This window comes from Poeciliopsis prolifica, unplaced genomic scaffold (genome assembly GCF_027474105.1).
Source record: "Poeciliopsis prolifica strain line A6 unplaced genomic scaffold, Auburn_PproV2 SCAFFOLD003, whole genome shotgun sequence".
In the NCBI taxonomy this organism is placed as follows: domain Eukaryota; kingdom Metazoa; phylum Chordata; class Actinopteri; order Cyprinodontiformes; family Poeciliidae; genus Poeciliopsis; species Poeciliopsis prolifica.
Window position 1 is genome coordinate 15,753,756 of NW_026562378.1, and position 27,866 is coordinate 15,781,621.

At 36.7% G+C, this 27,866-nt stretch overlaps 3 protein-coding genes across 4 annotated transcripts; all 3 read right to left on the bottom strand.

The window, feature by feature from the left end:
- Positions 1–535: 535 nt before the first annotated feature.
- Positions 536–8,972, bottom strand: edem1 (ER degradation enhancer, mannosidase alpha-like 1). Of its 2 annotated transcripts, XM_055027403.1 has the most exons (12): positions 8,356–8,972; positions 6,775–6,847; positions 6,256–6,359; positions 5,405–5,576; positions 5,104–5,287; positions 4,804–4,978; positions 3,979–4,099; positions 3,718–3,888; positions 3,559–3,632; positions 3,361–3,457; positions 2,801–2,986; positions 536–2,471 (listed from the first exon to the last, which is right to left on the bottom strand). In XM_055027403.1, exons 1-12 carry the CDS (start codon positions 8,823–8,825, stop codon positions 2,382–2,384), a joined length of 1,917 nt encoding a protein of 638 aa, XP_054883378.1. In that variant the 5' UTR covers positions 8,826–8,972; the 3' UTR covers positions 536–2,381. The 2 variants fall into 2 exon arrangements, with proteins under 2 accessions (XP_054883378.1, XP_054883379.1); XM_055027404.1 differs by lacking the exon at positions 536–2,471 and having other exon boundaries at positions 2,807–2,928.
- Positions 8,973–10,634: 1,662 nt separating this feature from the next.
- Positions 10,635–19,440, bottom strand: arl8ba (ADP-ribosylation factor-like 8Ba). Its single transcript, XM_055027568.1, has 7 exons — positions 19,197–19,440; positions 14,186–14,266; positions 13,980–14,053; positions 13,762–13,855; positions 13,554–13,621; positions 13,161–13,231; positions 10,635–11,541 (listed from the first exon to the last, which is right to left on the bottom strand). The coding sequence occupies exons 1-7, from the start codon at positions 19,317–19,319 to the stop codon at positions 11,492–11,494; spliced, it is 561 nt and encodes a 186-aa protein (XP_054883543.1). The 5' UTR covers positions 19,320–19,440; the 3' UTR covers positions 10,635–11,491.
- A 1,054-nt stretch (positions 19,441–20,494) lies between these two features.
- LOC129353185 (tumor necrosis factor receptor superfamily member 3-like) lies at positions 20,495–26,874 on the bottom strand. Its single transcript, XM_055022426.1, has 7 exons — positions 26,742–26,874; positions 26,440–26,565; positions 26,215–26,346; positions 25,172–25,268; positions 24,056–24,120; positions 22,618–22,761; positions 20,495–21,651 (listed from the first exon to the last, which is right to left on the bottom strand). Exons 1-7 carry the CDS (start codon positions 26,872–26,874, stop codon positions 21,518–21,520), a joined length of 831 nt encoding a protein of 276 aa, XP_054878401.1. The 3' UTR covers positions 20,495–21,517.
- Positions 26,875–27,866: the final 992 nt, after the last annotated feature.

Genomic DNA, 27,866 nt, shown 5'->3' on the forward strand with positions numbered 1-27,866 from the left:
TCTCAAAAAATAACAATTGGATGCTTTATTTTTCTTGATTTCGATTTGAAAGAAATTTTAAAAACAAAACAGTTCCTTAAATTTTATTATGCGCTTCCTTGAGTTAGCCTCTAAAATACATTACAGCTTGTGGTTATGATATAAAATGCGATGAAAAAGGTGTATGAATAATTTTGCAAATCACTGCATCTGCATTTGCCTCCCACACAAAATTCACCAGAATGGGAAGTACACGTTTTCCAATTTTTCCAATACGTCAGTCGCCCTATGTTGTCTTGTTCTGAATGATCTTTGACCACTTCTGAGAAGTATATGTGATTGCATCACATCCTGAAGGAAAGCGTTAATAACGCAGACATATATGGAAAAGTTTCTACTTTAATCTGTGAGAAAAAGTGGAGTTAGGTTTAATCACAGCCACATCTGAACATGTGAGCCGTGATGCAGGTATCCGTCACAAATGCAGACAAAAGAACAAACCAAAGGAAGGCAGACCTAAAGAGAGACCGCACAGAATTACACAGCAACAGAAAGATGATTTCGATGTATCTAGTATTTAATACTTTTGTAAATTATATTGAGTCACTTTGCATAGAATTGCACCTCATTATTGTGAACAATATTTAATGTTGGAAACAATAATAAAATGGAAAATAGTAGGCAACATTGTAATTTTATTTCTTACAAAAGCATTCACTGACTTTTGCATTTTTAATAAACCCTGAGTTTTTAACCACATGACAGATATGAAGTGCACTAAAAGAAACAGCTTGAGTCTCTTCTGTACAAGTACAAATCATAAACAATGCAGCAGAATCATCATCAATATAAACTTAGAATTAAAAAAAAAAAACATTTTATGGCTTGTGATGGTTAAAAGAACCGCAGATGAACATGGAATGAAACATTTGTGCAATATCAAAAGTGGCAATAAAATATGACGTGAATAAAAAAATTTTTTCACGTCTAATATACACCACATAGCATCCAAAAATAGAAGGCACTTAAAGAGTCAGCCCTGATTCTCATTCTCATGGAGCATAGCGCCTCTATTTGCCCTTTCTAAGACATAGAGTCACTGAAAGTATGAAAGATAAACACTTGATTATCTAAATATTTTATTTTCTAAGTATTGTCAAACATGAGTCAAAGGCAAAAATGCAGCTTCCTCCCCAGACTTTCTGTCTCTGCCCTGATATGCATTAGCATTTTAGTAGAAATGGACCAAAAACTTGATTGGCAAGCAAAATAAGAATATTTTAGAGAACTGACTGGTGATTAGTCAAAAACCAGATTTGTTTCTGAGCTCTCCCGGTGTGTGCGGGCAATTACTGATTGAAGAAGTTTAACTATTATCTGTCAGAGGAAGCACAAAAGAAGTAAAGACCCCTTTCTAATCAAAGCATTTTGCATGACTTATTGAGACATGACTGCTGTTCATTCAGGCTATGAGGGAGAGCAGGAAGCTTGATCAGAGTACACCAAAGTTGCTCTGTTTGTCCCCTTTAGCTTTCAAACGTGTAATGAAACAAGTTACATTTAGCAATGTGTGCAGCCTTTCTGGAAATATAACAATTAAGATAAGAATCTATGGTCTCTATGGGAACACAGAGATTCCCCTTTCACATTGCCTTTTCTCTGAAAATAAATAATTTGTGATGTAACATAGCACAGTGTTGGAAAAATGACCATTGTTCTTATATATTTTAAAATCTCAAAGAGAAATTAGAATTGGCTAAAAATCTATATTAGTCTGCCATGAGACTGATTAGTGCATCTCTAGTTTTGGGATTTTTTTAATTGTGAGAAATAAAACCAGAGTATTGCAGTAATGCTGTTTGATTAAAAATATCTGCCATGAAAAGCAGCTCTTTTAACAATTGTATTTTATAGCCCTTATATAATAGCACTGATCTAATCAAGTGAATCAACTTAAAAAAGAGGCACAGATTCTCAGGTTTAGACATTGCCCTGCTCAAAGGTCAACATTTGTTTATAGGCTATGCACTGAATTAATTTGAGGTTAATGGCACTGATTTTATTATCAGATGCTTTTTTGTCAAGACTCTCAGCTCTGCTGTAGTTTCAATCAAAACACACATGTGCAAAGTTTACCCACAAGTACTTGACCAGATATCTCAGTTTGTCTAAAACCGTCTTCACCTCAGTTCAGTCAAAAACTAATGATCACAACTAATTTCCCTGACCTTTGACTTTAATACAGTCTAGTCTTCTCATGATTCGTTATTGTCCATTTCCTGTCTAGATCCAGATCTGAAAAATACATGGCAAGACTCTGAACTGAGGAAGTCCTCCTCTCCATATATGCATGTTCAACATGTATATATGTCAAAAAAAGTGTCCCCATCTGTCCTTTTTTGTCAAAACACTCCGACCATATGATCGATCTGCCTCATGTAGACACTCTTTAATGGCAGAGCATATCGACGCTCCTCTGGAATCCTGTTACACTGCAGAAATACGGAAAAAAGGGAATAAATACAGAGTTCTTTCACAATGTTTTATGTCAACAATTCATAGCTAAAAAAAAAAGATAACTTTAATTTATAGAGAATGGATGAATGGTCTGATGGCTGGGTGAAGAAAGACAAATGAGAACCAACATCTGTAAATACAAATATTCTACATACTTAATTTTCTTTTTCCATACTGATCCATGCCTGGAAAACGCTCCGGACACGTTTTATGTTTTTCCAGACTGCGAATGAACTCTGAGGCTAAATGTTTTTCTGGTCAAACTCATTGACCCAATTGAATTAATCGAGGATGATGATCTTACGTTGCTGATGTTGCTCGGAGGCGCCTGGTTGCTTGTTTCTGTTTCTGCCAGCGCTCCCTCTTCGCATGGAGACAAGTCGTTCCACTGCTTCTCCCTGAAGCGCTTGTCTATAGGCACAACATGACCTTCTGTAGTGAAGATATATTTGTTATCGGATTTGTGCAGTGGGTTGTCCTCATCAAATAGCTGAAATGCAGAGGAAAAGACAATAAAATTCCCCAACAAATCAATTTATATATTCAAAATAGTAGTATACACTGTTCATAATAGTAGAAGTAAAATATCCTCTTAGGTAATCAGATATAGAGTATTTTTTAAATAAATATATATATATATATGTAGTAGGATATGTAGAGCCTGATGTGTGTTAACACATGAAGTTTGCTTTTCATCAAACTTTAAAATGTGATTCAAAGGTTGCAAGTCTTGCATTTTAGCACAAGAGGTCACCAAATCCTACACTTTAGTCTTTAAAGTGCACTTCAGCTTTAGGAGACAAGAAAGTAAAATAAAATAAATGTTTGTTTCTGCATATCTAATGTCTCAAATTGAAAACTTACAAGATAAAGATATTTGCAGGTTTCACTGAGAAAAAAGCTCTCCATGCGATCCTCTTTGGATTTATCCACAACATGGTGGAGTGTGGCATATCCACATCTGCAGTGACAGTAACACACAGCAGTGAAGTGTGAAGTAAGTAAATACATATATTTTTATATGTATACATGTCCAAAATCAGTAACAACATAAATTCGTACCTGACTTTGGCATTTTTCTCAAGGCTCTGGAGAATATCCATTCCAACGTGCAGATAGAAAGGATTTTTTGTTGCCTGTGAGAAGAAAGTAAGAAAAATTACTCTCGATTGATAAAAAGCAACCTCCCACAAACAACTACTGCTGTCACCAAGTTATTACCTGGTACAGCAGGTAGGTCGACTCCACCAGCTCTGGTCTTAAAGGGTAAAATAACACGTCTGGAGCTTTGAGCTGCCAGTTGTATCTCTCTGGCAGCGCCCCAAAGCGCTTCCAGATGGCATAGTAGAAGGCATGCAGGCAAATGGCATCATCAATATCCCCGTTCAGTACCTATGAGTTACATAAATTCTTATTTTAGTTCATTGGAACAAAAAATAGATTATATTTATGTCAGAGGAAAATTTTTAAAAAAGGAAACACCTGCAGCCCAGGAAAGAAGGCCTGAAGGGAGTCGATCCACGTGTTCATAATCTCACCATTAAACATGTTCACATTAACATAGAGAGGCGGGTCACCCTCACCTTCATTGCAAGACTCACGCCTGAAGGAGAACAACAAAGGGAAAAGGTTTCACATAATTCAGTCATACAACATTCCTCTCCACATTAAAAAAATAAATAAAAAACATAAACACACAGTGACTTTCTAGAGTACGATGACTTTTTAAAATATTTTCTCACATTAAAACCAACATTAAGACCGACAAGAAGCAGAGCAGAGCTGTAAAGTGGAAGGAAATGTATTCATTTTTTTAACCTGTTTTTGTGCGTGTATTTCTTCCAGCAGCAATGGGGAAGCTACTGGAAGAAAATTATTAGCCTAATAACAAACTCAAAACTTTAGAGTTGCAACTTGACACAATGTAGAAAAGTTCATAAAGTTTGAATACTTCATCAAAGTAATGCATATAAAACATGACTACGCTGTAAACATTTCTCAGTTTTAATTCCTCTTTTTGGTTGATCCCAGACAGACACAGATCCTGTTGCACTTGGGGGGAGAAAATATAACGAAGGCGAAAAAGAAATCCGGGTTTTTTTCTTTTAACACATAAAACTAAAAAGTCAGACAGATTTATTTTATTTTTAGCCACAAATCAACCGTCAAAATCAGCTTAGAATGACAAATGTCATGGCAGAAAAAAACTTTATGAAAGTTTATGAAAGCTGCAACCAAACAGGACTTTCAACAATTTGAAAAATGAACAAACTCAATCTCTCAAATGTTTTTCTGTTTGGGTCTCACCCTCTTCTCAGGTGGTTCTGAATGCTCTCATAAGCAGCTTTAAACATCCGGTAATCCTCTTTCTCACCAAATAGGATGTAGGATTTAAGCAAATACTCATAAAAAGAGTCCATTCCAGCTCCAAGCCCACTCTGCTTGCCAACCCACTGGCCTGTTTGGATATTAATGACATTTCCTGCAAAAAAAATAAATCAAAGAGGGATGTTTGCACCTTTGGCAATGGCAGGCGAGAACCAAGTATTGAAAAGAAAAGAAAACCAATAGGAAAAGTGAAATTAAAACTCCTCCTCCTCAACTTACCCAACAGACCAGTTTCATTGCTTCTCAGATTCCACAGAGCTCTGACGGCTCGTCTGGCCACCCATTCAAACGTTGAATCCCCAATAAGGCGACTCAGAATGCCAAACTCCACCAGCAGGGACCCGGCTCCTGCGGTGCACGTCTCATTGACGCTGTCCTGAGGGACTCCCGTCTTCAGGTTCACCTGCATGCAGGACACAGACAAACAATCAGCCCTGATTGTTTGTCTGTGTCCTCATTCCTCTTCCTCTTCACGGAAGAGGAATGATTTACTTTGTAATCAAAGAGTGATCTCTCTCACCCTGGGGTATGGGATGCCTGTGCTGGTGTTCTCAAAAGCAGGCAGCAAGCGCACAGCCAGGTCATGAGCCAGATGCAGAAGTTCATTATCGTAATCTTTGAAGCCCACCTCTCCGAATGGGTGCTTGGAGTCAGTCAGGAGAATGTGTGCTGAGATAAGGCTTCCAAGGATCCTTCAAAGATTAAAAATAGAGCTAAGAGACGCCTTTAACACCGTAGCTGCAAAATTATATCAGTCTTACAAAGAAGCTGCACATTTCTCAGTAAATATATAGTTTGCTGACCAGCATCACACCGACTGACCAGCCCTGACCAGTATTAATAAATATACTGTATATACCCATAAAGATAAATGTCATTAATATTTGCAGAATGAATGTGATCAGATTGCTGTTTTTGCTATAATGTGTTAATTTTACAGTCATTTTTTGTTTTTGTTTGAAAATGACAGGAAAACCCCAGTTTACAGCTTGTACTCGGGCCCTTATTTATGACATTCTTCCTCTACTTCTAATGTAGATAATTAACTGCTACTCATACCAAGCTCAATAGAAAATATTAAACACTGTCCTTGTAACGATAAAGCATAGTTCTTGAAGACAAATTGGAACTGAGTAAAATTAGTCAAAGCTTTATAACTGAAAACTGGACAAAACATGTTGAGCAGAATAGAAAAGAATGACCCGATCAGCTCGTAAGATCCTGTGTGTGATAATTTGAGATAATTGCTCTATGCATTAGCGAGCACCTAAAAAACTTCATATTTGCGATTCTAAACTGCAGTGAGAGGAAAGCTTTAAAATTGATCACAAGCTGGAGAGTTTTTGGACATGTTTACAGTAATGTTTGTACCTGATGTTAGCCTCGAAGACTTGCACAGTTGAGTTCTTGTCAAAAGACACGGTATCTATAACCAGTCTGACGGCTCTCTGGAACTCTGTCACATTGCCGAGCACCTGGTGAAACAAGACACCCACTTTAACCACAGCGCATTCATGTTATCTTTCTGGTTTGTTTAAGATTGTGAATGCTGCTGCAGCTGGGTGAAAGGAAAGCCCCCAATTACCAACCTTTAGGCTGACATACTAACACATAACTAATTAAAAAACTGGTCATTTTGAGAGCAGTAGGTGACCCACAACTTATTCAGGAAGTGTTAACCATCATGGCGCAGAACATACTAATTGTGACTAGCAATGTGTGTAAAAAGTAATTTTCTATGCAAAAAGACCAGAAAGAGTTCTGATTTACATCCCAGTTTTGTATTTTCATATATTGTCTTTTCTGCTGCATAAGATCAAAACCTCTACCATCTCCTCAAGGAGATTTTCTGCGATAAACAATACAAAAACCAAGTGGAAGCTAACTTACCAGCAGAGTGTCTAAGGTGTCAATGAGTGTGAGTGAATAGTTCCCCAAAACGTCGTTGATGTTGATGTTCGACCTAGAACAAGAACAGGTAAAAGTGGGAAAGCTTTCTTATGACACCACAGAACAGAAAGTACTTTTTGCTGAGCAGTTTTGATGGTTAAACATAATCTAATGTTAGTGGAAGACATCTAATCGGTCTTATCGGGTCTCCAAAGTTACAGTTTGCTTCATCTTGGAAAACACGCAGCTGATTTGGAAACAAAAGGATCTTGCTATTAAAACGGATTAGTATTTTTATCTTCATTTCAGCTGCAACTTGTCTCTAATGATATTGCTTTCATTCTAATGTCACTCTCTAATGTCACTCTCTAATGTAATCTGGCCTACACTTGGTTCAAAACAACATTGAGAAGTTTTTGTAAAACTGTTCATTAAACACATATATGTATGGATTTATTTAGTAGATTATTTTAACTTTGTACAACACAGTCCATACTTTTCATAGAAGTTAAAAGACAGTAAAGGAATCTTTTCTTAACTGAAACAAATATAACTCAAATATAACTTATTTCGACATTTATTTTCTAATATTTAAAAATAACTGCAATTAATGTGAGCTTCATTGTTGTATAAAACACTTTTATACAACAATAAATTATGAGCTTAAAGTTACATTTGTCTGAAAATAGAAATCTGTGAAACTCAAATATATTGTTTTAGGAACGCCTACCAGTCAGTTTGTCTCAAATAACAGATTCAGGAATAAAAAATGTTCCTTCATTTCATATTTGATATGTGTGATGCTCTTCTTTCTTTTTTTTCTTTTTTTGCTTCCAGAATTACTATTGTCTGTCCACTTTATTGCCTGAATCTCTGGGGGCCTGTTTTACTGTCTGTTTTGCCTTTTAATTCAATATATTCAATTGTCCAACAAGAGAAGTTCCATTCTGCTTGTCAGCATTTGTAGAGCAAATCTGGTTGGAAACTGTTAGGCACCCAGATGCACCGTATTGTCTACTTTGGATGTTAAACCAGGATTAACAAAAACAAAATAAGTTTAAAATATTTCATCTGAAAGTCTTTTTCTAGGCTGCCATATGGAGGACTCTGGGTGGACAAAATGAACAAACTCGCTGTAGCTAGGATTCTGATAATATAGGATGAAATTTATATATATTTTGCTGTGTGTATAAATAAAATAGAGGCAATATACATTTAAAACCTGCCATGTGTTCTGCTGAGCTTTGGATTAAGACATTTTCAGTGTCTCCCAGTCCTGACTCAGGCATCACGTTAATCTCATGTCTAACAAGTTTTTCTGCCTTAACCTACCTAAATGTGCAAGCTTCAACATAAAATGATCACAAGCTGCTGAGGTAACCCATGCCTTTGAGTCAGGTATGAAACACCTGAGACATGCAGGTTAGTGTCCTCACTCACTCGGCCCGAGTTGGGAAACACTGGATCAGTCAGTGAATGTCGTGTGTGAACCGTGACCTTCTTGTTGTCTGGGCCAGCTGATTTGCTTACAAACTACCAATTTAAATCTTAGCTTATTTAAAATGACAGAGAGTGACTCACGGGTTCATCACGTCTGGACCTCTTCCCTCACAATCAATGGGGTTCAGCTCGTCCTCTGGAAAGGCATATTTCATGTAGTTCTCGTATCCGAAGTAGAACATTTCTTTGGCCATGTCTTTCATTTTCACCCTCAGTGTGTCAGGAAAGGACCTGTACCTCCGGACATACTCATCCTTGTTGCCATCGAAGAGGTTCAGGTAGGACCTCCCGGTGGAATCCTCCCCGATCTTTGCGCAGGTGGTCGCCGTCTCGTCATACCTGTGACCCGGGATTCTTTGGGACCAAGAGCTAGCGCCCGGGTCGGCTTCCTTTTCCTCCCGGAACAGCAAATCCAATTTGTGCAAATTAAAACCGAGGTGGAAGTTGAACCCGGAGCTAATCTCAGGTCCCAGCCCGAAAGCTAGCCACAGAACCCAGCTTACAGAGAGTCTCAGGACCACCAGACCCACTACTATTGACCTCCATTGCATCTTTGCCCCAGGTCGGTCTTAAAGTACATAATCCAAGTCCTCATTACCTCCGAGGTGAATCTGAACACGAAAACCGCTGTTTGTCAGTCTAAACTACAGGCACGGAGGCTCGTACGGTGGGAATTCCTCCTCACACACTTCCTGTCAACAAACCAGCCCATCCCAAATCCGGTGATGCGATTGGCTAATCGTTCTCGTCATTATTCATTTTGAAAGGCGGGCTCACTGCTGATTGGCTGATGGCAAGCTGTCAATTCTCCTGTTGAGTTTCGTGGCACTCTGGTGTAACGCACCAATAAAAATGAGCCACAAGACTGAAACTGTCAAAAGGCGAAACCTTATTTGTTTATATCTAAATGTAAAAGGACTGAACGTTAGACAATTTTGCAAACTAAATGGTGCTTCACTGTTATGTCAATCAGCACGGTTAAAAACAAACTGTGTATATGGGCCACCCAATAAATGAGTAAATTATTATACTCACAATTAATATACAATATATTCATTTTCATTAATATTCATATGTACTTAGAAATAAAAACAAAATGTGAGGGAGACCTTTGTATGCTTTTTGCCAGTGGTGTTTTGTGTCTTAAATCTCTACCATGAATGCAATTGTTGCCCACTGTCTTTATTTTTTAATTATTGAATCAGAAACACTGACCCTGACTAATGCAGCAGAGGCATGTAATGCTTTATATTAGTCAGATAAGTCCAAAACACAGCCCCTAAACTGAAATTGGAGAATGTTAGGCAGGCAGACTTACAAAGAAAAATCTTTGAAATAACACAAAAAATTAATCTTTTAATAATCATGCATTCTACTCTCCGTCTGACTTCATATTAAAAACCACAAATGTCCAGTTACTGTTCTAAAAAGCACCTAAGGGTTCACCCAATCTTGCATTTGATTAATCTATTAAACTTGAATAAATAAAGCAAATTGTAAGTGAGATCTAAATCAATTTGTTTCTGAGACTAGACAAGAAAACATGGAATCAAATGAACCTCTGCCAAAAAAAACAACAAAAACAAAACACAGACAGCTGTATGGTTTTTGTATAAAAGGCAAATTTACAAAACCCCTTTTAGTTTATGGCCTGAACTGATTTACAAATATCTTTCCTCCAAAATTACTGCATGTGTATTTTATTGTTAAATAGGTTAAAACATTATTTTTTTAAATAAAACAAATTCATATCTGGTGGCCCACAAGCACATTTGATTAGAATATTTTTCCCATGTGCAAAAAAAGCTATTGAGATTCTGGATTTTATATAACCATGTGGATGACTTGTCAGTGGTTCTGTGATGCTTTCAGAGACATGCTAACATGCTTCATGTTGTCAGACGGGTTCCATTTAAGACGATTTATTGATTCTCCAGGTTCAGGAATAATCAAACCTAAACACCTCAGGCTTGTAAAACTGAATTGTGCTTTGCAAAAGCACAACTCAGTTAGATTGCACCCGTCTCATGATTTAACAAGGGGAGGTGATCATTTAATCAACCTGATTCATTTGGGTTGGTTTTGGATAGATTTCTTAAATCTTCAATGAAATCATTGTTTGAAAACTTCCTTTGTGTTTCCACTGGATGCCTCTGATGAACTATTAGTATTTGTGTATTCATCTGAAATATGCAGCTTTGTCAAAAAATAAAGCAAAAAACAAATACTATTTCAGAGCATTATATTCCAAAGATATAAAGATAAACAGAGCCTAAATGATATCAAAATCCAAGTGTTTAGGTTAAATTACACTAAAACTATACTGTAAAAGCAAATCAAAGCACATAAACACAACCAGGTTTAAATTAAAAAGCATGCCATTTTATTTTCTACCACACTGAGGTGAAGTCGTTTGTGGCGCTACGAAGGTAGGCCCACCTTACATGCTGCTTTGTTCAGAAGAGAGAGAGACGCTGCACAAGGCACTTTAATTTCTGCCACTCTCTCAGCAGCACAGAAGACATCATCAGACAGTAAACCGAGGCCAACATGAACCACACGAGCCTGTACAGCTTTACTTTTGGTACATTCAGACGTTAAATAGAATCATATATTCATACACACACGTCCCACATTGGTAAAAATCATACTAGCAAGATATTTGTACAGATCTGCTCAAATTGAATGCAAAGAATGCAGAATTTTCTAAAAGAAAAAGACGTGCACTGATCCAAGCGCAGAGTGACCGTCATCGAGGACATTCACAGGAACAGAGCACGATAGAAATGAGGTCCAAATCAGCCACATTTTGGCATAATACCTGCCAATGAAGAACAATTCCCATTGTGTGAGGTCTGTTGGACAAAATAAACACCTTTCTCTAAGGGTGTGCATTATTATTCCCACTATCTGTAGCTATCCCATGGATAATGCTTGCAAGAGAAAAGGTAACTGAAAAATCAAGCCTCCTTCTTCTCTGTAAATTACAGCTTCACCTGATGTATTACGTTAATTTCCTTCTTTAAACCTCGAATCAGAAGTTTAAGTAGTGCATTATGAGTTTGTGAAAGATTCACCGAGGGGGAAAAAAAGGTAAGAAGCAAGCATAAACAGGGCAGTACATAAAGTGAAAATGCGGCTGTACATCATTGCGCGGTAGTGAGAGTGTGACATGACAGCAACATGGCAAATACAGAAGAGAAAATTAATGTAGTATTCAGCTCCTGCGAGACTTCGAGTGCTGGATGAGCCATTGAAGTGTGATATCTGCAATTGAGAGAAAGACACAGGCTCAGTTTTAGAAGCAAGAATTTGTGTTTTACTGTATATGTATATAAAAACATAGTTCAAATATGCAATTTTAGAGCTAGACAGCCTAAATATCTGGAAAGTATGGAAGACAAATAAATCACAACTGGCATTTTAATTGTTTTAAAAAAAAATGTATGCAATTAAGAACCTTCAGAGCCACAACTCTAAAACAGAAACACATTTCAGTTAAGGTAATTTTTGGAACTTTATAGCACTGCATCTCACTGAGAACTGCTCATTTCCAGACAACAAGATGCCTCTTTAATTTAACATGCTGACTGGATTTGTGCCCCTTACTGAGAACGCATTAACAGATGGAGTGAGCACTTCTGCATTCACTCTGTACACAGCAAAAGCTGGTACAGTTCATGGAAGCAAGTGAACAGTGAACAAATATCTCTTCTTTCCTTACCAGGATTACGAAACAACTGGAATCTTGTTTTTTTTAAGGGACGGAACAACCGAACATTGAGGGACAAAGACAACACAGGTCACACCACCAGATGATCAAGGAGACTACAAGCGCTCTTTGTAAGCATCAAATTTCTCAAGTCAGAAAATGTGTTGTTTTTACTGGGTTACTTTTTTATGTGTCCTCTATCAATAAGAATACTTCTGTTATTTCAAGTTAAATCAATCACCATTTTCTCCAAACATTGCTCCTTCATGTTTACCTCTGATAATTAGCTACAGCAGCAACTCTTTTTCCCGCAATGCTTGAGCCAAATGAATAATAGCATATCAATACTTTGACTTCCCTTCCATTCACTACAACAGTAGCATGAGGTTAAAGTGACTTTTTAAGGATAATAATTACATGCTTGAAAAACTAACTGCAGACAGATTTTTAAAGTACAAGAGTCTAGACCAGGAGTCTTCAAATCCAGTGTCCTGCAGCTTCCTAGTCCAACACACCTGAATCAAATGGCTGAATTACCTCCTCAGAAAGCAGTCTAGTTCTTCAGCATCATTTTAATGACCTCATTATTTGGGTAAGGTGTGCTGATGACACATCTAAGGTCTTATGAACATGAGACGAACACAGTATGTTTTTGCAAACAGTTAAGAAAAATGTGCATCCACACTGTAATGTGTAGCACCGAATAAAATGATGAAGTTGATATTCTGGACCAATTGGTGAAGCTCTACCACTGCTATAGAAACACAAAAAAAACACAATATTTGTGAAAGTGAGCCACATGGGGGATCGAGAGAAATGCAGCTTCAGCATCATCATTTAAGAAAAAAAAAAAAAAAGAAAGAAAAGAAAAAAGAAGTGGCTCGCAGGAACACATAAAACCAGCGTTCTGAAAATTATCCACTCTGGAATCCGGTTTCAAAAATGATCATTTTTGGCCTTCCAAGATGCCAAATCTGTGCTGACATAAAGCCTAAATGACAAAAACATTTTCCACTTTGAACTCCTCTGATCTAGCCTGTCCTCAGCGCACAATACTGTGGAACAGTTAAAGCTTGACAAAAAAAAAAGCAAATTATCTATATGTATGAAAATGATACTTTCAGCTGCTGCATCATTCAATAGAACAATACTACGGAAATTAAGTGCAACTTGCCAATGTTGTCTTTCTCTTTGCAGGAAATGGAGTAGCAGCAAATCTCTCTGTCCTGAATAGCTGCAAGGTTCCTGCAAATGGAAACAAGGGTGTGAACATATATGACAAACACATCCTCTCCTCAGTTTATTCGTTGTCTGGGAGCTGCATGCATACTTTGAACTTGACACTAGATGGAGCTAGTAATGCACAAAAGATAACAGCTGCAATTTAAAAGAAATGTGGATGAGGAACTTAGGCAGACCTGTCAGCAGGACAGAAATGTTTGAAATGAACTTAAAAAAACAATCATAATTGGGCAAAGTATTAAACAGTTAAAACACTCTAATCTGCAGGTTTTCAGCTGAATCAATTTCAGACTTTTGCACATTTTTTTGTATTATTCATACCCACATTTTCTCAATGAGCTGCTTTTCATCTAAAGCGTTGGGGAGATCCCTTTTGTTGCCAAGAACCAAAACCTGAACAGAGAAAGGAGAAAAACAACATTACTACTGCAGAGTGAAACTGCAGGGATTAATCTGAATAAAGCCACAAAGTTTTCCGTAACTGGTATGGAAATTACATATATCTGCAGAACTGCTTACAGGGAGACACTTACAGGAATTCCTTGCAACTGAGGTTTGTCTAATAAGTTATGAAGCTCATTCCTGGAGGCCTCCACCTTTTCTCGATCTGCAGCGTCAACCATGTACCTTCAGTTTCGTACGTATAAAAAAAAAAACTGCTTTAGTCATCATTAGCAAGAAAGTAACACATTTGTGTCAGTCAAGCTGCCCCTAATTTAACTAAAACCAGAGGAACTGTTTGGGTACTCACACAATAGCATTAACTCCCCGACAATATCTCTCCCACATGCTCCTGAACCTGGGCTGCCCTCCTATGTCCCAGATCTGCAGAAAGAACAGCAAAGTCACTGGATATTCACTTCTTCATTTGGGGAAAAAAACTGTAGTTTTTCCACAAAGTATTAAAACAATTTCGAAGTGAAGTGACTATTAACAATAGATAAAATAAAGCTGAACCTTGATGGTGACATTTCCTTTAGTGACTTTTCTCATGTTGAAGCCGACTGTAGGGATCATGTCTTCACTGAAGTGACCAGACTGGAAAAACACAAAGGTAAAATTAATTATTTATGCTTCTTCCTTCATTGACTGTTTCTGCAAACTACGCATCTTCACAAATATTTATTGATAATGGTCATTTGAAATGAGAAAATCAAAAGCTATGAGAACCACAACTTTAGTGGAGTGATAACAAAAATAACACATCAGTGTTATCATCCCAATAAATGAGAAATTTTAAAGCTAATTTAAGTAATTTACATCATAAATTGAAACCAATTTCACAAATATTTATTTCACACACAGAAATATATTTCAAGCTTTTATTTAACTTAACTTCTCTGACTCTGGCTTACAGATAATGAAAAGCCAAAGTTTAGTTTCTTAGAGAAGTTGAATATTACAAACCAAAGAAATATAAAGGATTTCTACACAAGCATTTTTCCCTTCCAACTCTTTTGTATATCTGAATATGACATCGGCTTCTTTAGCAATGACATTTTGTGGCTTACCCTCTTTCTGAAAAGTGTAGTTTTTCTCATGATTATGTAGATTAAAACATTTCCACATAAAAAATATTTGTTTATGAATTTGTGCCACATTGTGATTTTCTGAATTTTTGTTTTTATTAATTGTAAACCATAAGCAGAAAAAGTAAACCACTGAAATGCATCACTATGTGTGTAAAGAAATATGTATGAATTTCGCTCATTAATTTAAATAACTCAAATAAACTTGAAGAAAGTCTAATTTATGGGGATGCACCAGAAGCAACAATTTCACCTGGAAATTTTGTAAGTTTATGCTGTTAATGTCACCACAAAATAAAAAAGGAGTTAAGTTCTAGAAACTAAGAGATTACACTTTACAAATGACAAGTCATATGGGTAACATAACATATGACTTGTCTTAAAATAAACTCAAACTATAATTTGGATAAGGGATAGTAGAATTTGTTTTTGAAATTACATCAGCTAATATAAGTTTCTGAAGATAACTTTTCCTGCAGAGAAGGAACAGCTAATAAACTGTTGTAGGAAGATGAAACTTTTTGCAATCTAATGCAACATGTGTCAACATTTCCTCTTGAAAAACAACTGAAGATGTGAGAACAGAAAATGTTCCCCTGAATTCCTGTATGTATAAACTGTAGGCGCAAACAACTGACTATGAGCAACTTTATGTTCTCTTTTTTTTTATTCTCCTTAAACTTTGATTTATTTGTAAAGTAAGAGTGCACATACAACTCTGATGCACAAAGTTCACAGCACATGACTTTCCTGAGTCACCTGATCAAGCCAAGTGGTTCAGCAGTCTTATGACGGAGAGGAGGAGAAGCCACCCCCACCGCAGCCATTCATGAAATCAAAACTATGCGTCACTGGCTACATGGGCTGTTTTTTTAAGCCTTCACACATAAAGGAGGGAACAGAGTCATGCTCAACCGCCAAACAAATCTCCCTTCTAACAACTGGTACAGTACAATACAAACTGCAAAGTTATTTAAGCGTAAAATCAATTTGCAAATCCTTGGTGATCACTTATGTTTCTTAAGATAGTGGTGATGATTGCAGCTTTAGGCAACAAGTATTCTTAGTTCCTTATTTTGAAGAGTTTTCTGTGTATCTGAGGTCTACAATAACCTATTTTCAGTTGCAAATAATTGGCAGTGTTAATAATCTGACCAACAAATGGCTAAAATGACTGAATACATTACAACACCAGTTCCTCAACTTTGTTTTCAAATGTTAGATTTTTTTTCTAAAACTTCAGAACAAAGATTTTTAAAAAAAGGTTAAATGACCACTATTTGGTATTTTATACAGGAAAACAAAAATTAGTCATTAGTCAGAAAAACCTCAAAGAACTCGTAATGGTGTATCTTTCTTGGTGCATACAACCCAGCAGCGACCTAATCAACGTTTTAATTGCATAGGTGAGCCCAAAATGCAACAGCTTTGCAGCCTTTAAGGAATCTAGAACCAATGTTTGTCGAAATATAATCAGAAAAACACTAACATTAGCTAATATTAGCATGTTGCTACAGACCCTAAACTCTTATTCTAAAGCTCATCATGCTCACATTGCCTGTCATACAAGTAGACCATCACAAGCTGCTAAAAGAATGCTAGCCAACAGCAGATAACACAGTTAGTGATATCATTTAAAATAAACATCTACGCTCTTAAAATGACATATTCTGTTGATGCAACGTTTAGACATTTATCTTTCCATCAGTGCTGCCTTAAAATACCAAAACCACACCTGAAAAAAACTTCTTCCCCTATGCCTACGGTGACTCAGAAGGGTCTACAAAATGCAAATTTCACAACACAGCAACAAAAGCCATAAACGTCACTCTAAATTGGCATAATTTCCTTTTAAGCATATCTTCTGATTTGGCATTCATTGTTACATTGTGAGTTTTGCACTTTGTTGACCCTTCTGGGCATCCATACAGGCTGCCTCACAGAGATTGATTAGTCGACTCCTCTGCTGTGAACAAAATAAGCATATTTGACCCACCACTACCTGCTTTCCTTTTATTCTTGTTCTTTGCACCTAGAAAAACTGGTTGAAGATACACACCATTTCTTTTACCCCTCATTAATTTATTCTAACATTTATACTTAATGTCTGCACACTGAGGATGAAAAACAAGTCAAATTCCTTGTTTATGCACACAGTTCTGGACAATAAAGCCGAATATAATAGTTTGAAAGCCAATTTCATGTTTGCTAAAGCATGCTAGCTAGTATAAAGAGTTGTTTTGCTGTGGGTTTACTGAGAAGAGAGTGATTTAATTTCCTAATTACATCAGTGGTGCTGACGAGAAGCTACAACTGCAAGACAAGACGGAGGTGTGGGTTTAGCATGTTGGTTATGAAGGCTTAGCACTTACTGATAATGAGCAAAAGCTGGAAGATTCTGATAATATCTAACCCGTTGTCACTTTTGGCTTCCTTATCTATGTTGTATGTAAAACTTTTTTTTGTTTGCTGAATTTCTCTAACAAGTTAATTCTGTTTAGAAATTTCCTGTTTTGCCTTTTTCTACTAGGGGAAGCAATTATAAAATCCTTAATGTGATAAGGGGTAAACTAATTTAATACTCAGATAATGCAGTTAACATACTTCACTAAACACTTTCTCTTTTCCATCATCACATTGTGCAATGATGCTCTAAATAAAAATCCTTTTCATTGTGTAAAATAAGATTCAATTGCTCCGCAGATGGAACTGATGGAGAAATAAATGAGAAAACTTTTGAGGGAAAAAAAGCCACATAAATGTTCGCATGCAATTAACAATGGCCAATTCGTCTAACGTGTATGTTTTTAGAACATGGAGAGAATCTGGCAAACCTGGAATCTGTAAAGAAAAAGTACCCTGACCCGGACTTCAACCCAATACCTTAAGGCAACGTTTAGGGCCTTTATAATGAGGCAACAGTGCAAAGCAACAAGGTACTGATGAGGTGCTCAAGAAACATCTAAAAATGGTAGCACTGAGAAGAATGCGACACTATAGCGATACACACAAGGAACAATCCATGTACCAAATCCAATTTCAAAAACCAGCAGGATTTGCTTTTTCATATGATCAGTGATCAGGTAATAGCTCGGGATGCAAGATATATTTGTATCAACAAATGAGTCTTTTTTTTTTTTTTGACATTTCAGTTTTGGTGTCATAAGAAAAACAGAACAAATGTTATAAAATTTTGCTTTGTAGTTATTTTTCATTTTCTTGACCAGGTAGGGAAACAGAAATATTAGTAACAGTTTTTGGCCTTAACAACAATATTAATAATTGTTGTAATTATTAATATTATAAGTACAGTAAAACTGTACTTATCTGCATTTACTTTGAAGCACTGCGAAAACCCATTCACAAAATGATAGTGATATTTAATAGGCACAAATAAGCACTTTTCTTTTAAACATTTGAGCAGAAACGCAGCATAAAACCAAATACCAGGTTTCAAACAAACATGCAGCTCAATATATAGAATTGTGTGTTTGAGCTTCTTTGGTGGTTTCTAAGCTATACAAAAACAAACTGAAAGAGTGCTGACCCTTATACTAGTTTTAAAATATAGGTCTGTATGAAGATACAAGAAAATCTGTTTTGGGTGGGGTTCCTTCTTTTTCTCTGATTTGGCAATTGTGATAAAAAGTTAGAGCATCCCTGGATTAGACAACATTAGCTGCCACAAAAGGTGCAACCAGTATTTGAGAAATCTCTGCAAAAGTTGCACAAGACAGGCTTTCTCAAACATGCAAAAGAAAACTACAACAGAAGTTTATCAAAAGTATGTCCATTTGTTTTGGTCCTGTTAATAAATAAATATTTCTGTGCAAGATAGGAAGTTAAACTGAATCAATACAGGCATAACAAAAAAACGACAAGCTGTTATGTTTCTGTTTTCACAAAATTCCGCATATTCATCCGATTAATAGAGGCTCATGAATCTGTGGCATTTATTTGATTCACCGTCTCATGGTGTGAAAGGCAACCACACGTCGCTCTTGCTGACCTGTTACAACAGTAACACTTACTCTAGAAGTATTCACATGACTGTGAGATCCATCCTGTTTGTGTGCAATTCTTGCAACAGTCGACATGTTTTCGTCAACTTCCTAGTGATAGAAAATGTCTGAACAGTTCTGTGAATTTCCCACGGGCGACAAAAAAACCACAAGCGACTGGGAAGAGAGGTTACCGTGTACAGTAATAACTAGTTTGCAGCCGAAAAGCTGCAAACTAGTTAGCAGAGGTGTTGACAAAACACCAACAGCGCGGCTACCGCAAGTGTGTGTTGTTTTGTGACAGCTGTAAAGCCAAAATACACCGAGTTTCAGTTAGTTTCTGCCCAATATGGGTGACTAACATCCCATTAAAAAGGCTAAAGGTGTTAGCATTAACCTAGCAAAAGTAGCTAGTAGTAATAGCCGCTGAGGACTTACAGCGATCACGTTTACAAATGTTGTTTTTCCAGAGTACTGCAGGCCGACCAGTGTCAGCTCCATCTCTTCCTTCCAAAACAGGGACCTGAACCAGTCCAAAAGCCGATTTATTAGCGCCAGCATCTTGACGTCGCCGATCACGCTCCCCTGTGATGGTTTTCTTTCTCTCCCTCCCTGTCAGATGTGGCGTTTTCCAGCAGCAGCAACAGAGGGGGAAGGAAGGGAACTGGGACACACAGGCAGTGATCATGTGATCTGTCAACACTGTTCAACAGTGCCCCTACTGGTAGATTTGATGAATTACATTTACTGGCTTGTTGATGTTCTTCTTCTTAAGGTGCTTTGTGGCGGTTGAAGACCAACTAAATAGGTGCAATACCGCCACCAAGTGGACTGGAGTGTGGACAGAAAATTAACAGAAAAAAGTGATTCTTTCTAGAAAATTTTTGTTTTTCAAAAATCACCTGACTTGATCTTTTATTTTGCGTATATTCATTCCAAAACGATTTTCAGCTATCTGTTTAACCTATGATTTTTTCACTACCTCTTTGAGATGTTTCATTACTGGATTATATAATATGCGTTCTGTGAAACATGTTTGCAATAATGAATATTTTCCTGTAATTTTAAGTGCTTAAAGCTGTCGTATGTAACTTTTGCATATTTGTCGAACTATGTTGTGATAGTGTGATATGAGACAAATAATCTGAAAAAATAGAGCTCCCCTGCCTTCTTCCAGTGCTCCCAGTTTTAGAAACAACCAATCAGAACCAGGAGGGGTGTCTTTGTGCTGTCAGTCACAATCTTCTGCGTTGCTGCTCATCCCCTTCTCACGACTCCTTTTGTTTTCTGCTACTGCTACAACTTTTCTAAGTCAGAAGAGCCAGTCATGAATGTTCAGACTAATTAAAGGCACTGATAACTATATCAGTTGCTATATCAACAATGCATGAGGTTGGGTGACAGCGTAAAGACCCTTCTCCTGACTCTAATTTGTTGTTTTTGGTCTAGAGTGGTGCATATCTGCAGATAGCAATATTAGCTCAGAGAAGATCTCTTGAGGGAAGGATCAGAAGTGATGAGAACTAATAACTATATGAATAAATACATAAATAAATACTCTTAAATTCATGGATATTTGTGAAGTTTAGAAACATATACTAATATCCAATTATCAATTTTTCAGAATAAAGGAAGTAAACCCGTCACAAATACTCTGATTTATGCAATATTTATTTAAGAAACATAAAAAATACACTTTATATTGCTGGGAAAAATATACAAAGAAAACAGTCCCATTTCAATTGTTTTGAAGGGGAATACAGACATTGGGGAGTCTATAATTTGACAAAACACAAATAAATTACAGTTAATACATACATTTCAGTGTATTTTTCACCATTTATAACTATAAAATGGTGATCCTGCTAATTGAAATTAACTTGCACATATAATGGTGTTTCCCATTTAAGTCTTCCAAAACATTTGTCATCATATAATATTACATCATAAGAAAAAATGTGATTTAAAAATCACTGAAACATAAATTTAAGCAATTCCTTGTAACATAGGAATAGGGCCAGTTCTGATTATGTTAATTTTACACCCGAGACATTTAAAAGCTCATATCATTTTTTAAAGACTTTAACAAACAAACAAACAAACAATGATTTAATATAAATAACCAATCTCCTTTGTTTCTTCAGCAAAACATCAAAGACTTGAAATCAACATAACACTTCAACACAGTTGGAGTTGATAAACTTAAACAAAATATTTCATTTATGTTTTACACATAAATTGATATGTTTCTAGTAGAACTGATCAAAAAATAAGTTTAATATAAATAAACATGCCTTTTCCCTTTAAATACTAATGACTTCTAATAATTACAAAATTAAACACAGGACAAAAACCTAAAAATTGGAGCAGCGCTCCACTTTCCTATGCAACAACCATAAACATACAGCCAGAGTTGCAATGTAAAAGAATTGCTTGGTCAAAGTACTGACCAAAGAATATTCCTGACCAATAAAAACTGGTCTTCACAGTCCCTGGATGTGAGAAATTGGTAGAGACAGAGGCTAGAATTGCATCAAAAAGGTGGTTTTACAAAGAACTCATTAAGGAGGATGAAATATAAATTATCTCCATACTTTTCATAGTTTTCTTTGTCTCTAAATTCTGTGCTAGTTCGTCTGGCACACAGAAGGTGGCTGCATTAACCAGAAAAAATGCAAAAAAATTAAATGTGGTGTATACACTAATACGTACGTGTTCCAGTGGTAGTCATGTCTTATCAAAACTAAAAAGTTGTCTCTTTATGAAAAAGAGACAACTGATTCACTGCAACAGTCCTTGAATTCATCCTGGATGATGAGCTTCAGTCCGCTCTCCTCTTTTGAAAGGTGGAAGTCGCTGGTTTTGGATGAGACCGCCTGGACTGAAATCTTACCTGAGGCAGAGACATAATTTAGTGACAGAATACTAGAAAAATATTTACAGACAATGTGGGTTCTTATCAGAGTGGTACTCCTTCTGTCACCCCTAAACCAATCATGGAGAAAATCCACTAAAATCTTCAGCCAGATAAAATGCAGTGCCCTACTAGGCATGAAAAATAATCTCCCTATTCCCAGCATCAAGTAAGGACCATTAACTCTCTATTAATGGCATATCCAAAAACTCAATTAAAAAAAAAAAACTTGTGAATTTCACCTCTCACATTAGTTATATTTTACACACCCCTTTCTAATGCTACCTTTGGAAACTGCCTTAAATGCCCATAAATAAAAAAAGAATTAAAAACAGTGTAGTTCAAATCTTACACAGATGCCAGAAATTCAACAGTTGAAATGTTTTTAACATGTATAAAGTTGAATTCAGGTTTCAGTCACAGGATTTTATCCATCCATCCTTTAAGTCCAGGAGAGATACCCAGGGTCAGTGTTAGTTCATTTTGGGGGAACCCAAGATGTTCCGATGCCAAAAGAGACAAAGTCCCTCCAGCATGTTTTTGGTCCAAAGGATTTCTTCTGTCTAAGAAATGCCTGGAAAACCTCCAAATGGAGGCACACTCCTTATCAGAGGCTTGAGCCTCCTTGGCTTACCAAGCATCCAAATAAGAGATTTTATCAATTTATTTGTAACTCTGAGCCCAATAGAAAAAAATCACTTCAGCCACTTTTGTTTTAGGTCTATCTTAAATGAATACTGACAGCTTTTCAATACAATAAAGCCTTTTCTTTCTCAACCTTGCAACTTCATGCGATTTTCAGTCACATTGTCATTTCATAAATTACTGCTTTGTAGCGTCATCATACATTGTCCTACCCTTGCATGTATGCAGACAAAAACAACTAATTTATGTTTGATGAAAATCTGTCCTATAGAGTTAAAATGATATCTTAAACTTGTTTACTTGCAACGCTGTTCCTCTGGTTCCTCCTCAGGTTCTTCGAGCAGGCGTAAAGCATAAACAGAAAGAGGGTCAGGGAGAGAAAAACAAAGCCAATGCTCATGATCCAGTGAGCATTGGCATAGTCTCTTCCACCTCTTTGTGGTTCTGGAAAAAAGTTAAGTAATAGTTAGCTTCTAAGACTGACAATTCATCATATATTCATCCACACGTCAGTCGGTCAGGGAGTCATCTGTTTATCCAGGGTTGGGACATGGAAGTAGCAGCTTAAACAGAGAGGCCCAAGCTTCTCATCCTATGTATAAAGGTGAGCCCAGAAACCCTGTGACGAAAATTAATTCCAGCTGCTTGTATGTGAAATATCATTCTTTCAATCACTACCCGAAACTTGTGATCATAGATGAGGGAAAATCATAGAAGGCTGGTAAATCAAGAGCTATGCCTTTTGACTCAACTCTCTCTTCACCACAACAGACCAGTACAGTGCTTGTATCATTGCAGACATAGCACCCATCCACCTGTCGACCTCCCACTCCATTTTTTCCTTGTTTGAAGAAAAAATTCTGAGAAACTCGAACTCCTACACTTGGGACAGGCCTTCATTCCCCACACATAGGAGGTATTCTACCCATTTCCCACCATGCTCTCAGATTTGGAGGTACTGATCCTCATCACCGTCACACTGAGCTGTAAACTGCTCCAGCAAAAACTGGAGATGATGGTTTGATCAAGCCAACGGGACAACATCATCTGCAAAGAGCAGAGACCCCATCCTGAGCCCAACAAAACGTATCCCTTCAACACTTTGGCTGCGAAAAGAAAACCTGTCCAGAATGGTGGCAGAGGACAACTTTCACCAAAATTGAGCCTGACTTACTGGTAGCAAAGCGGGCCAAGCTATGGCACCGATCATACAGGGACCTAGCGGCCTATATCAAAGGGCCTTCTAACCTATGCTCCTGCAGTGACCCAAACAGGACTCTCCACCTTCTTCAAATCCACAAAGAACTTGTAAACTGGTTCAGTGAACTGCCATGTGTCCTCCAGGACCCTTCGGATGGTGTAGAGCTGGTTCAGTGTCAGGACAAAAATCACACTGTTCCTTTTGAATCTGAGATTCAACAATCCAGATGACCTTCTCCAGAACCCCTGGAGAGATCTTATGAAGGAGGGTTAGGAGAGTGATCATCCTGTAGTTGGAAGAAACTCTTCGACCCTTCTTTTTAAATATGGGAACCGCCACCCAGGTCTGCCAATCTAGGGGAACTACGCCCGACATTCACAAGATATTGTAGAGTCATGTCAATGAACACAGCACGACAACATCCAGAGTCTTAAGGAATTCGTTCACCGTACCAATTTTGTAACATACTGTATGGGAAAAACATGGAAGAAATTACAGCCAAAATATTGTAATGGAAGTATTCACATGTTAACATACCATTACAAACAGCGTCGTGAGTTTTGTTTCCTGAAGACTTTTCAACAAGTCCCTTTGCACCACATCTGTAAATCATACAATATGTTACTGAATGTTTTTGAGCAAGAGACTTTTTATTGTGTTGTGATATTATGTATGGTTCAAGTAATGTACCAACTCGACTGAGGAAAATATGTATACATGTTGTTTTGAAACCCATGGCATTTTTTGCAAACAGTGGGCCAATGCTCACTGTCTCATTTTACCACAGCACATACTTCAACATCTTTGTTTTTTCCCAATATTGCTTGTCCCACAGGTGGGATCTCTTGTGGCTTTCTTTTAATGTTGACTTTAGAATACCATACAATAGCTACTTTATTTTCCCAAAAGGGAAATTTTGCTCACAGTAGGAGAGCATGACAGTCAAAAGACAAATAAGACTTTATTTTTCCCACTCATTAATTCTTAATTCACCATTAAGAGCAGAAGTGGATAGATTCTTCCACTTGTTTTGCAAATCTCTGGACTTGCTCTTGCTTTAAACTTCTCAACAACTTGATCCTCAATCTGTTAGCACTGTTCCTTGGTCTTCATTGTGCTGTTAGTTAAATAATGTCCTTTATCAAACCTGGCAGACCTTTACAGAGTAGCTGTATTTATACTGAAAAAATTACACCCTGGTGCCATCATTACTTTGTACTATTTTAGTCAATTCAAGAAGGAATCAGTTCCACTGGATTTTATTTAGGGCTATTAGAAAGAGGGAGAATAAACACAAGAATGTGTTACATATTTTTATTTGTGAGAAATATTGAACACCAGGTATCATTTACCTTTCGTTTGGCATGAAAACCCTACTTCCATTTGACACAGACTTGGTGATCTAAGAAAGGTTTGTGAATTTTCTGTATTTTTAGTAAACATTTAATTCACTCAAAATTCCACCAATTTCTTTATGATGGAAACTAAATGATTAAAGATCAATTTCTTTTAAAAGGAGATTAAAGTACTTGCTGTTACTAGCTTATTTGTACCTTTACTGCTTCAGTCGTAAATTCCCTACAACTTTTACTTAGGTTCCTTTACTGTGGCAACCTACAGCAATGGTACAAATGCTAAAAACAATATTCTTACAGTGTCCATGGCTTGCAGGTGTCCTCTTTTGCATCAAAGAAATGATTTCCAGGGCATTTAAATTCACATTTGTAAGAATAGTTTCCATTCCCCAAATCTATAAATAGATAGATAGATAGATAGATAGATAGATAGATAGATAGATAGATAGATAGATAGATAGATAGATAGATAGATAGATAGATAGATAGATAGATAGATAGATAGATAGATAGATAGATAGATAGATAGATAGATAGATAGATAGATAGATAGATAGATAGATAGATAGATAGATAGATAGATAGATAGATAGATAGATAGATAGATAGATAGATAGATAGATAGATAGATAGATAGATAGATAGATAGATAGATAGATAGATAGATAGATAGATAGATAGATAGATAGATAGATAGATAGATAGATAGATAGATAGATAGATAGATAGATATAGATAGATAGATAGATAGATAGATAGATAGATAGATAGATAGATAGATAGATAGATAGATAGATAGATAGATAGATAGATAGATAGATAGATAGATAGATAGATAGATAGATAGATAGATAGATAGATAGATAGATAGATAGATAGATAGATAGATAGATAGATAGATAGATAGATAGATAGATAGAGATAGAGAGAGAGAGAGAGAGAGAGAGAGAGAGAGAGACAGACAGACAGACAGACAGACAGACAGACAGACAGACAGACAGACAGACAGACAGACAGACAGACAGACAGACAGACAGACAGACAGACAGATTAATCATTTCCTTTTGCATCAATGTGGCAAACTCTTAACTCCCACACTAAGGAGTAATATTGTTGCCTTCCTAAAATAATGGCATTTCATTTTTCACCAAAAGTGAATTTGGCAAAACAATCCCCATCAACCCAAAAAAGTGAAAGATCACTTTTGGCAAGAAAATGAGTTACACCATTATTTTAAGAAGGTGATAATATATAAATAGCTCTAGCCTAGTCGATGACACACAAATATTCCATGTCACCAAGTAATTAATTTCTGATATGTTTGAATATGTCCACTCTCACCTGTCTTCTTTGGTTCCTCTCCTACACTGCACTTGTTTTCCTCACAAAGTGAGCATGAGTTGTCTGAGCACAGGAAGCCAGGTCGGCACTGACAGTTTCCCTTTGAGGTTTCGCTACATTTCTCGGCAAACCCTGCAGACAAACAAGAATTCCAACCATTTTTTTTTCTTTTTTGCCTTGAGCCACTAAGTTAGGTGAATTGCTATTGTACATACAAAGTGTTACCTTGCTGGCATGAAGGGCATTTCTTACATCTATCAAAGGCATTGATTTGGTCTGCATAAGTCCCTTCCGGACAGGGTCTGCAGTCAGTTTCCCGAGTTTCGGTGCAAAAGTCCTTCAAATAAGTTCCTTCCGATCAGACAACACATTTGAGTCAACTCCAAAAATATTCATACTTAATACTCAGTATATTTTACAAATAATGTTATTATTAGATATAACAACACAAAACATTTGTGCAAAACTCTGCATTACTTTTACGTGGTTTATGTATGGCTTTAAAATGTAAAAATTGAAGCACTTACCAGGCTCACACAATTTGCAGCACCGTCCATGTTTTTCATAGAAATCCTTTCCACAGTTATTTTTCTGTCCTGTAGTCCAAGTGCTCAGTGAAAGCACTATTAGAAGTGCTCTGGAGAAGCTGAGATTGATCATTTTAGTCAGAGCTGCGTTTGTGTGTGTGGGATTTTATATTGGCTTTGTGTGTGACGTCACTGTCTCTGGGTTTAGAGGTGGTGTTTTAGACTAAAGGAAGTGAAAGACCACTCTTCAGTATGCAAGGACTGAAATGCAAAACATTCAACAGTGCAGGATGAATCAAATATTTTCAGTGCAAATGTGTTCATCTTAATTTGTGCTTCAATATAACTTAATATGTCCTCATTAGTTGTGGAGTTTGTGTATTAAAACACCATTTAAAATCTGTTGTAAGAATTCTAACTTTTAAAGTAATGTCACACATAAGTTTACTTTATTAGGTACACCTTTCAACAATTCAATAGCTCAGCATTTCAGCCAGCCAGTTCATGTCAGCTACTCAATGCTCTATGGCATGTAGATGTGGTAAAGATAACTTTGGAGATTGAAATTATTTTGGGTGACAGGGCTGGTGAGTATCAGAAACTGCTGACAAGAATATCAAAGAAGAATCTGAAAGTAAGTGAGTGAAAAACATGATCTGCTGATGTCAGACATAAGAGGAGAATTAGCTGAGTACTGCTTTTAATCATTCCCTTCATAAATAAATCACACTATATCAGTCTTTCCATGGCTATTTCAAGCGGGATTATGCATAATGTCACAAAACTCAAATACTTTCACTCTGGTTTCTGTAAGTGGCCACTGAGTGAAGTCTACCCTCTAAAACAAATAAATATTTCACTTATTTACCTGTGTAAAATTTACCCTTACAACAAACCAACTTCTACACTTCACAACCATCACCCACATAAGTTTGAGAAAACAAAGGAGGGTATATTTAACAGAAAGAGTGTCATCGTTTACAGCTATTGTACTCATACTACTATTACCAATAATGCTTCCTGCGTCTTATCTTCATTGAGTTCATTGTATATTCCTCAGGTAAACCGTCTATCAAACTGGGTGAAAATTCTTCACAATCTATCAAAAGTGGCTTGATAAGAACG